This window comes from Mesoplodon bidens (genome assembly GCF_964165515.1).
Source record: "Mesoplodon bidens genome assembly, chromosome: 1".
Classification (NCBI taxonomy): domain Eukaryota; kingdom Metazoa; phylum Chordata; class Mammalia; order Artiodactyla; family Ziphiidae; genus Mesoplodon; species Mesoplodon bidens.
In genome coordinates, this window is record NC_138176.1 from 104,049,622 (window position 1) to 104,061,234 (window position 11,613).

General features: G+C 54.7%; 1 protein-coding gene across 3 annotated transcripts in view; it reads left to right on the forward strand.

Annotated features, from left to right (window-relative positions):
* The window catches only part of HTRA3 (HtrA serine peptidase 3), a 33,041-nt gene extending 32,275 nt beyond the window's left edge, over positions 1-766 (forward strand). For 2 of the 3 annotated variants that reach the window (XM_081233784.1, XM_081233782.1), the window contains one exon: positions 460-766. In XM_081233784.1, the coding sequence (XP_081089910.1) occupies positions 460-625 (166 nt within the window). In that variant the 3' untranslated portion in view covers positions 626-766. The remainder of the gene's footprint in view (positions 1-459) is intronic. The other variant, XM_081233783.1, reaches the window with a different exon arrangement.
* Positions 767-11,613: the final 10,847 nt, after the last annotated feature.

Below are 11,613 nucleotides of genomic sequence, written 5' to 3' on the forward strand. Positions count from 1 at the left end.
TCTAACCACGGTGCCACCCTGCCCGCCCTCTGGGTGGAGGGGAAGGTCACAGCGAGTCAGGTGCAGAAAGGGGGGGCCAGCCCAGCTCGCTCTGTCTCTGATGGGAAAGTCTTACGTCAGTATCAACCCCCTGGACCTCGTAATTTGCAAAGCATGTTCCCACATAGGGCTGTAGATGTGGAAACTGAGGCTCGACGGGGCAGAGCACCTGGCCCAAGGCCGCCCAGCTAGGGAGGCGGCAGCCAGAGCGTGACCCCAGCCCTTCTGATGTATAGAAGTAGACCGACAAAGCTCTAGTCCGTCGTAGAACAGTGCTTTCCGTCTGGTGTGAGAGCCTTGCAGTCAGGGCCCTGTAGAAATGAATTTTCTTAATGTGCTGCTGTTAAAGCCCACTGTGCCCAGACCCGGACCCGGGCCTCTCGGGGCGGTGCTGTGACCATGTGTCTCTCCTGTTGGCAGAGGGGGCATCCAAGATGGCGACATCATCGTCAAGGTCAACGGGCGCCCTCTGGCCGACTCGAGCGAGCTGCAGGAAGCCGTCCTGACCGAGTCCCCCCTGCTGCTGCAGGTGCGGCGGGGGAACGATGACCTGCTCTTCAGCATTGTGCCTGAGGTGGTCCTGTGAGGGTGGGGCCCCCTCCCTCCATCGCCGACCGGAGCCTGCAGCCGGGACAGGGGCCAGCAGACGGGCTCCGCCCAGAGCTGCTGCCTCCCATGGGGTCAGGACAAAGGACCGAGGTCGGTCCTCAGCAGAGCCAGAGGCCTCCTCCCCGCCGTGCAGGGCCAGAGCCACGGGCTGGGCTTGGCCAGGGGTCCGCATCTCAGCCTTCTGGGAGGATTGGCTCCAGCATCACGGTGCCCCTGGGGGCAGTCCAATGTCCCCCCGCCCACCAAATGCTCCTGAGGGCCCTTCCAAGTTCCCAGATCTAGAAAACTCTTCTGTTTTCCCGGAGGAAGTCCCATCCTCTCTCCCGCCTTCCTGCCTTTGCACCTGTTGATAGGATACCTCTCTCTGGAATGCCCGCTGCCCCACCCCTCCCCTCACTGACTCTCACCTGTTCAGGTCTCAGCCCCCCAGCCTCCTCCTCTCCCAGGTGCGCCTCCCTGGCCTCCCACACCCAATAGCACAGCGCCCGCCACGTTGAATGACCAGGGCTGTCTGCCCGGCCAATCTGCTCCCCTTGAGGAGTCAGGTGTGACGGGTCTGGCCCGGAGCTGGCACCGCGGGATGTCCCCTGGCTGTCCAGCCAATCCCTAGGGCTTGGCGATGAGGTCCGCCTTCCCAGGCGCAAGAGAAGCTGGCAGGGAGCAGAGCGTGTCTGACCCCCTGGAAGGCCGCCCGTCCTCTGGGAGAGGCCCCTGGGGTGGAGGGCAGAGGGCAGAGGAAGCTGGGACCTGCAGGGGGAGGGGAGGGGAGGACTGAGCCGGCTGCACCTCCCCTGGCTGCTCTGTGTGGAGCGGGACTCAACGGCATCGCCCAGGAGCAGGCAAGGTGCTCCCCTCTCCGCGGGGAGCCTGTTTCCAGGTGGCCCTGTGAGCTTCACTGTGCAGCCTGGTCCCCCATGTTGCTTGTACTGTATGTTTCTCTACTGTATGGGAATTAAAGTTTACAAGCACACGGTCCTGTGCCAGCAGGGGCGTCTGGGGCAGCCCACTCGCCGCTGTGCAGCTTCTCCTGACCCAGAGCTGACACATCAGTGGGCACGGAGACCCGGAGCCAACCTCCTGGAGCAACCAGGCATCGCCACGCCCCAGCCGCCCCACCACTCAGCCCTGGCTCCCCACTTACTCCCAGCCCCCCAGTCCCTGGCAAGACCCCTCCCTTCCCCATGCCATGGCCTCTCCCCCCAGGCAGGAGGGTCCTGAGACCACCGACCTTCTGGCAGTTGGGCAGAGCCCTTGGAGAGGCACCTGGCTGGCAGCGGCGAGTCCGCTGAGTGTGCAGTGTGTGCCCGGCTAGGCCGTGTGATAAAGGCTTCCCTGCATCTGTGCTGTGTCATGCTCACTGCAGACCACCCAGCAGCAGGGAATGAGGCAGAACAGGAGGGACAAAGCTCGCTGCCCCGGGACACTGCAGGGGCTGCCCAGGGATGGCGGGAGGTGTGAACTTGCCCAGGGCCAGCTCCGAGGGTCACAAGTGGGGTTGTGAGGGTGAGGGGCACCCATCAGGGCTGAGAGGGAGGGGTCCAGTCCTGTGTGCTGGACCACCGGCCCGGAAGGATCAAGGCCCCTTGGTTCCAAACCTCACAGAGCGGCAGGGTCTGCCGCCAGCCGGCCTCTGTGTGACCGCGGCCACCTTCTGCCTCGGGGGTGGGGCGGGGGAATGACCTCAGACTGCAGACTGCAAGCTTTTCCGAGCTCCGAGAGCCTGGGGTTCAGTAGGTCCAGACTTAAATGACCCGCCACGGGGCGAATTTCAGGAGATGGTCTCAGACGGCCATGGCGGCAGCCGGAATCATGCTCAGTACCTAGGAGGGCTCACAGGAGATGCGTGGAGACAGGCACGCCGGGCGCTGGAGATGCTGGGTGTGGCCAGCTGGCTGGATGGAGGAAGGGAAATCGGACCAAAAAGCACTCAGCACCCGCACTCAGAAAAGAACCAGAAACTGTCACAGGCGGCTTTTTAATGACGGCTCTGGGATCTGGTTCACCATCCCAGTTTTGCAATCCCAGGGCTCAGATGATCATGTGAGCTGAGCACCCTTCTCAGTCCCCACCCCTGGGCCGTACCCAGGCCCTGCTGGGGAGGGAGGGGGCCAGGCACAGAGGCAGCCCTGCGAGGCACCTCCCAACCCCTATCGTGCCGTGGTCCCCACTGCCCGCCGGTCTGCCCGCCCCCTCCTGTCCACCCCGAGCTGGACTCCACAGTTACAGCCCACCCCGGTGCCAGCATCCTCTGAAAACACCAGAGCACGGCCCCAGAGCCTGGTTCAGCCCACACCGTGGGGCTGCACGCCTCCCAGCCAGCCCCCATCCCTCCCCTCCCATCCAGAGTGGGCCACAGCGTCCCCACAGAGCAGGCCCCGTGCCATCCCACCCCTCAGTCGAGAATAGCCCGAACGTCCGAAGCCTGTCCACCCTCTGAGGTCTCTGCTCTCACTCCCACCGGGCAGGCCCCCTGCTTTGCACACTTGCAACGGCCCGCACAGCGTAGTCCTTGCTCTCCATCTTCAGCCATCCCGAGCACATGCCCAGCGGCCACTTGGTCCCCCCCTGAGAGTAAGGAGGCCGGGGCCGTGGAAGCGGCAGTCCAGGACATGGCCGCTGGCGCGTGGGCCTGGACTTGGGCAGAGGGTGAGCTGGAAGCAGGGCGCTGAGAGTAGAGCCTCAGACTTGACCGGGGCCAGGCATCTGAGAGGGATCTAGGGTCCAAGATCAAGGGGATCCATTCGGTTCCTGGCGGGAGCGGCTTCCCAGCTGCAGAGGCTGCTGCTTTCTGTGTGCACACGTGGTGCGGAGGGCTGCCCATAGGGCTGGCAATCCCACCATGGAGTCCCCACCCTCACCGAGCCCTGCTCAGCCCCAAGGCCCCAACTCTACCTACCATCACGCTGCGGATAGGGCTTCAGCATATGAATCAGGGGGACACAATCCAGTCCTTAGCACAGCAGCAGGGGTGGGGAAGGGAGAGAAACCAACTGAGGCCTGTGGTGTTGAGCTTGTGGGCTCAGGCAACGGAGCGGACCCGGCTGAGACCCTCCGAAGAGCTGTGCAAAATGGAAAGCGGGGTGGTTGCCCGCAGACCCCACCCTCCTTCATTCCAGGGGGCGGAGCTAGTGTCCGCTATGCCCAAAGGGAGCCCCCAGGCCAAAGGCAGAGGGACGCAGGCCCTGGAGGTAATGCTGACAGCGAACCCAGAACTGCCCCCCCACAGCTGCAGGTGACCTCAGAGGTGGGACAATGTGGGGGAAACCAACAGCCCCTCCTGCCTGAGACTTTGAGAGACAGGTGTCGGGCGTGCCCAGCACTTGCCCAGTAGATCCAGTCGGATCACGCGCTTGCAGTGCCCCAGACAGGTCGCCGCCGGCTCCCTCTGGGCATTTCATGGAGCCATCTTCCCCTGAGGTGTGGAGCTGGGGTGGACTGGGCTCCCTGAGCGTGGCCTCTGCGGGCAGCAATGGTGACCAATTCATCAGCAACCCCCCTTCTCCACCGCCACCCAGATACCCTCGGGTTTGGAGGAGAGGGAGGAAGGGGGCAGACGTGGGACGCAGCCCCACTGCTCAGAGAGGGCGGGGTGAGACCCATCTGTCTCTAAAGCGGCTTTGCTGCAGTAAGTGCTGGATTAAATGTCACATAGGGCACTTCCCTGGCAGTCCAGCGGTTAGGACTCTGCGCTTTCACTTAGGTGGCCTGGTTCCATCCCTGACTCGGGAACTAAGATCCTGCAAGCGGCATGGCACCGCCAAAAACAAATGTAGAAACAATAAATGCTGGAGAGGGTGTGGAAAAAAGGGAACACTCTTGCACTGCTGGTGGGAATGTGAATTGGTACAGCCACTATGGAGAACCGTATGGAGGTTCCTTAAAAAACTACAAAAAGAACTACCATATGACCCAGCAATCCCACTACTGGGCATATACCCTGAGAAAACCATAATTCAAAAAGAGTCATGTACCAAAATGTTCATAGCAGCCCTATTTACAATAGCCTGGAGATGGAAACAACCTAAGTGTCCATCATTGGATGAATGGATAAAGAAGATGTGGCACATATATACAATGGAATATTACTCAGCCAGAAAAAGAAACGAAATTGAGCTATTTGTAATGAGGTGGATGGACCTAGAGTCTGTCATACAGAGTGAAGTAAGTCAGAAAGAGAAAGACAAATACTGTATGCTGACACATATATATGGAATTTAAGAAAAAAAATGTCATGAAGAACATAGGGGTAAGACAGGAATAAAGACACAGATCTACTAGAGAATGGACTTGAGGATATGGGGAGGGGGAAGGGTAAGCTGTGACAAAGTGAAAGAGCGGCATGGACATATATACACTACCAAACGTAAGGTAGATAGCTAGTGGGAAGCAGCCGCATAGCACAGGGAGATCAGCTTGGTGCTTTGTGACCGCCTGGAGGGGTGGGATAGGGAAGGTGGGAGGGAGACGCAAGAGGGAGGGGATATGGGAACATATGTATATGTATAACTGATTAAATTTGTTAAATTAAAAAAAAAAAGTAAAAAAAAAAAAACAAAAAAAACCCCACCAAATGTCGCACAGCAGGTTCCTGACTCACAGTCTGGCCCCAAAGTGCCCAAAATGTCACTTCACGTCCGCTTGCTCCCTGCCACCAGCTCCCTGGGTGACATGGCTCCCCTACCCTCCATGACCTCAGGTTGTCCACGTGTGAAATGGGAGGCAGGAGGTGGGGCTCGCAGCGCAGGAGTCAGCTGGGCCGTGGTCTCAGCTCAGCCCCTCCCTGGCTGACCTCTGTCGGGGCCCTTGACTCCACACTTCTGCATCCAGGGAGGCCTATGGATGCCACCTCCTAGGAGGAGGGACCCCTCGCCTGATGCTGGAGGCTGCCTGCTCGCCCGCCCCCACTGGCCCTGCAGTGATGGAGTCTGTGGCAGTCAAGGCCTCTGTCCTCCGCCAGCCACTCAGCCCTGACCGCCCCCCACTGGGCAGAGCTGGCCTCTCTGCGGCTCCTCCAGCTGCTCCTGGAGAAGAACAGCTTTCTCAGAGCCCACCAGCTGCCGCCCAAGCCGTGTGCAACCCCCAGGCTCCTGATGCAACCCCTGGTGGCTGAGCTCACAGCCCACCCCATACTCTGCGTCCCAGGAGCTGTAAACAAGGTGCTGAGAAGGTCAGAGCCCCGTGGGGAGGGGGACCCCCACTTCCAGCCTCGGGGTCCCTTCCTAAACACCTGGAGTTCTAGAAGGATGGGACTGGAAGGGGCATCACAGCTTACCAAACAACCCATTGCACAGAGGCTGAAACTGAGGCCCAGAGAGGCGAAGGACCTGGGATCACACATGAGCTGGGGGCTGGCCTGCAGGGGACAGGGCTGGGCCAGAGCAGACAGCTGTGGCCACAGCTGCAGCCACAGCTGCAGCAGGACAAACATCCATCTGCCCGAGCACGAGGGACCGGGCCAGGAGCTCCCAGAGCCAGTGTTCCAGGGTAGGATCGCTGTGAGCAGCAGACCTGCAGGTCGTGGCATCTTCCTCCCAGAGTTCCCCTGCAGCCCCTCAGGGATTAGTGGATCCAGAACACAGTGACCAAAGATGAAAATTCTGGAATGGGTCAGGTGCGATGGAAACAGCAGAGGACCGGGCACTGATACCCCAGCCTTGAGCCGTGCCTGGGGGAGACCAGGCTGGGGCCCACCTGCCAACACTGCCCAGCTCTGTGTCTCCATAGCACGGGTCCCGCCTCCAGTCACCCCCTGCCCTCCACCACAGGCGTGGACACTCGCCTCCCCGCCTCCCCGCCTCCCCGCCTCCCCGCAGCCCCCATGGCTGCCCCGCCCTTGCTGCATGTTTATCAGGTCTTTCGGGATCTGACTCTTCTCTCATCTCCCTCCACTCACTTGCCCCCGTCCGTCTTTGTGCGAGCTGCTCCGTCTCCCTGGACGCTCTCCCAGGCTGCCCTGTGCCTGCTTCTTTCTACTGACCATCCCCTCCATGGCAGGCTGAAAAATGGTCCCACAGGTGTCCACGTCATACCCCCCAGAACCTGTCATGTCACCTCACGTGGCCAGAGGGACCTTGCAGCTGTGATCAGGTGCAGGATCCTGAGATGGGAGGTCACCCTGGATTCTCCGGCGGGGGGGCACATGACCACAGCATCCTTATAGAGCGAGGCCGGAGGGTCAGACAATGGATGCGAGGTTGGGGTGACATGAAGGGGCTGAAGGCTGTGGGAGCCTCTGGAAGCTGGAAAAGATGGGGAAATGGATTCTCCCCTGGAGCCCCCAGAGGAACCAGCCCTGCCCACACCTGGAATTCAGCAGTGACACTGACCCTGAGAACTTCGACAGTAAGTTGCATTGTTTTAAGTCACTGCATTTATGGTGATTCGTGACAGCAGGAACCTGAACCCTCTCTAAAGCCCATCTATCCTCTCTCCAGGAAGCCTGGCTGCACCAGTCCCCCAGGGAAGTCCCTGCTTCCCGCATCCAGTCTGTCCCACTGTTCAGTTGTATACTGACCGCTTCCTTTCCCAGAAGGCCGGCTCCAGGAGTTTGTGAATTTCTCTGAAGTCCCAGCCACGTCCCCAGAGCCAGCCCGGTGCCTGCAGCAGAGCAGGTGCTCAGGGAAAACACTCCACTCAGGTGGGGCTCATGAAACCGAGGTCCTCTTAGGTCTAACATTCGGGGGCCTGTGCCTGCCGCGTCACTGCAAGCCAGATCCCCAAGTTCCATATCAGGGAAGGCCAGATACCCAGGGGCGTGGAGACTTGGGGAGAGAAGGGGAAGAGCGATGGGTGGGGGGCAGAGAATGGCCCCAATTTCCTCATTGCCACGGATTTCTCTGAGCCCCGGGAACAAGCCTCCCGACACCCGCAGGTGTCCACTCTGATGGAGCAGACCACGTGCTGTCCCCTTACCCACCCAGAGTCACCAAGCTCCACCAGGGACCCGCTCCAGGCTCTGGGGACACCTCCGGCCAGGAGAGCCTCCCGGGGAAATGGACCGTCCTCCTCAATTTGGCCTCCATCCTGTTCCTTCCCCTCACTTCAAAGGAGACCCCCCACTCTGGGGCCACCCCTCCAGGGCTCCTCAGAGGTGGTGAGCCTCTCACCTCACCCCTCACCCCTCATCCACTGAGAGGGGCCCTCCTCCCTCCGGCTGCCCAAGTCCTCTCTGACGTCCGTCATCTCTACACACGGTGGTCACAAGCCAGACGCTGTCCCACAAATGGCTACCCTCTGTCTTCTCAGGTCCAGAGGCGAGGCCAGAGTCTGGCCCCGACCCACCTCTGCAGACCGTCCCAGACTCACAGCCCCGGCCCCTCCAAACCCAGGTACACGGAACAAGGTGTGAGAGCACACGTGCTCACGCTGCACATGTGACTATGCACACGGCCACATGTGAATACACACACACAGGCACGTGAGTGTGCACAGGGCACACGCGTGAACTACACACAGACATGTGCACGCACACACAGCACACACGCACGCGATCGCCCTGCTCCCCATCGCACCTCTGTCGGCGTGCCGTGTCCTTGTGCACATTTCTTTTCATTCCACGTGTCAGGATACCCACTTTTCTTGAATTCAATGTCATCTTCTCCTATCAATGTCTTTTTCATTTTCGTTGAAATGTTCCCTCAAGGAAATGTTTCCTAAAAATGGCGCAGTGGGTAAATGGAGAGCTGACGTGCTTGAAACGTTTTTATTTTTTCAGAATCACGTTTCCTGTGAAGTGTGACACATAGAGAAAAGGGCCCACGCCTACGGTGGAGGGTATCATCTGAAAACAAACACACACCACCAGCACCACCTTGTCAAGAACAGCAGCCTGACAGCCCCCACACCACCTGCAGTCCCTCCCACGACACCCCCTCCTTCCCTCACTTTGTGGTCACATCATTTCCTCCCTTTGCTTTAAAGTTTTATCACCTACGCCTGCATTGCTAAACACAAGTCGAGTTTCACGTGCATCTTTCACTATTGAAAACGGGACCCTGGGCTTCCCTGGTGGCGCAGTGGTTGAGAGTCTGCCTGCCAATGCAGGGGACACGGGTTTGTGCCCCGGTCCGGGAAGATCCCACATGCCGCGGAGCGGCTGGGCCCGTGAGCCATGGCCGCTGAGCCTGCGCGTCCGGAGCCTGTGCTCCACAACGGGAGAGGCCACAACAGTGGAAGGCCCGCGTACCGCAAAAAAAAAAAAAAAAAAAAAAAGGGATCCCACGATGTGTCCTCATTTGTGTGTTTTACCAAATATGCTGCTTGTGAGCCTCATCCACAGTGATGTGTGGCTTTAGTTATTGACGTTCATCGTCACTGTAGAGCATCTGGTCCATGAGTACCTGTCTCCTGGTGACAGACACGTGGGCTGTTTCCGGCTCGGGGCTGTGCCCCAGCTCCTCCAAGCAGCCGTGAGCATGTGTGTGTGTCTCCAGCGACTGGGCAAGCATTTCTGCTGGGTGCCTGTCTAGGAGTGAAACAGCTGGGTCACTGGATGCATGTATATCCCATTTGTATATGTATATCCCATATCCCATCTGGGTAGAAATATATGCTTTTTGAAGTGGTTTTACTAACTTGCACTCCCCCCACCCCCCGCGTGGATGAGAGTTCTCACTGCTCCATACCCTCACCAGCGCTTGATGTAGCCAGCCTTGAATGTGAGGCATTCTGTGGCCACGGAGCAGTAGCTCTTGATTTCAGTTTGCAAATCTGTGACCCCTGGGAGCCTGGGCAGCTTTGCAAACACTTGCTGGTCATTTAGATGTGCTCTCTGGTGCAGGACGTTTCACATCTTGCCCATTACTCTCTAGAACAGCCTTTTTCTTATTGCTTGGTGGTTCTTTTATACACTGTAGAAATGAGCTCTTTTCAGGATTTTTGTGCTGAAAATACCTTCTCTGTCTCTGTAGCTTGCATTGCCACTCTCCAAATGGTATCCTTTGATGAACAGAAGGGTTTGTTTTAATAGCCCAACTCACCCATCTTTTCCTTCCTAGCCAATGTTTTTTATATCTGGCTTAGAAAGTATCTTCCTACCTCAGGATCCCTACCTTCCTGATAGCTTCCTGAAGCTTTATTATTTTACATTTTACACTTAGATCCATAATCCAGCTGGAACTGACTTTTATGTGTGGTGCAAAGGAGAGGTCAAGTCCCATCCTTTTCCATCTGGACATATGGAGTTATCATTGTCCCATAAAAGGCAATTATTTCTCCCTTTGTCAGAGCCCAAGCTCCTATATATGCCTGGTCTGTTTTGGGACTCTTCTGTCCTATGGATCTTCCCCTCTATCCTTGTCCCAACACCATCCAGTCAAAATCACTTTAGTTTTATGATATATTTTATTATCGAGTACAGTAAAACCATCCACATTGTTCTTTTCCTACAAGGGTGCTTAGCTGTCCTTGACTCTTTGTTTTTCTGCATATATTCTAGAATAAGTTTGTCAAGTTCCCCCTCTTGTGAATTTCATTAGTATGGCACTGGATCTACAGATCAACTTTGAGAGAGGTGACATAATATCCAGGCTTCTACTGCATGAACATGGGTATTCCCCCATTTATTTAAATTTCCATTAATTTCTCCAAAAATGTCATATAGTTTTCTGTGTAGATAGCTTACATTTGATGTTGTAAATAGTATCCTTCAAAAAATTTTTAAAATTTTCTGACTATTGCTGATATATAGCCTTGTTTTTATGATTTTTTTCTCATTTTTCAATAATTTTGTATACTGGTCTTATATCCAGCAACCCTGTTAATTCCAACAATATATATAGAGGGAGTATTTTGGATTTTCTACATACTCAATAACATCATCTATAAATAATGAGTTTTGTTTCTTCCTTTTCAATCTTAATACATTTTACTTGTTTTTCTTGTTTTTCTTGCCTTGTTGCACTGGCTAAAACCGCTAGTTCAATGTTATGTAGAAAAACTGCTAATGGACATCTTAATCTTGTTTCCGATCTCAAAAGAAGAGATTTCCACATTTCACCATTAAAAATAATGTTTCCTATAAGTTTTTTATACTAACTTTTATCAGCTTAAGAAAGTTTCCTTTTTTTGCTAGTTTGCAATAATAATAAAAACTATGAATATTGAATTTTAACAAAAGCCTTTTCTGCTTCTACTAAAATGATTAACTGATTTCCTCCTTTGCTCTGTTACTGTACTGAAATACCTTGATTTTAAAATGCTATACCAACCTTGCACTACTGGACAAAATCTTATTATGGCATAATATCCTTTTTTAATATGTTGCTGGCATTTTGTTTGAGTTTTCTGTGTTCATTAGTAGTTGGCCTATAATTTTCCTTTTTCCGGGTGTTCACTTTGGAGTTTTCTATCACGATTATTCTGACCTCATAAAATAACTTGGGCAGTGTTTAATCTTTTTCTGTTCTCTGCAAAAATTTGTATAAGATTGACATTATTTCTCTCTTAAATGGTGATAGAATTTTCTGGTAATGACATCTATTCTTGGAGTTTTCTCCAAGAACCTTCTTGGGAAGGTCTGAACTATGGATTCAACCTCTTTAGTGTAATAGGGACAATTCAAGTTTTCCATTTCTTCTTATGTCAGCTTAGGCAAGTTGTGTTTCTCTATTTCATCTGAATTTTGCAAGTATTGACAAAATTGTTCATAATTTCCTCTTTTTATTTCTTTAATGACCTCTGTTTCTCCCATTATGTCCCATTTTCATTTTTGACATCACCATTTGTGCTTTCCCTCTTTTTATCCTGATTAGTCTTAGGGGGTAATACATTTTATTACCCTTTAAAGAAGATTTGACTTTGTCGACCCTTTCCATTGTATATTTGTTTTCTATTGCATTGATGCACAGACGTGTCTCAGTGTCCAGTCCAGAGTGGACACCCAGACCTGCTGTGCTCCAAATCCTTGTTCAGAAGATGAACCATTTCCAAACAGACTCAGCTCTGTTCTCAACTCCCCTTGGCTCA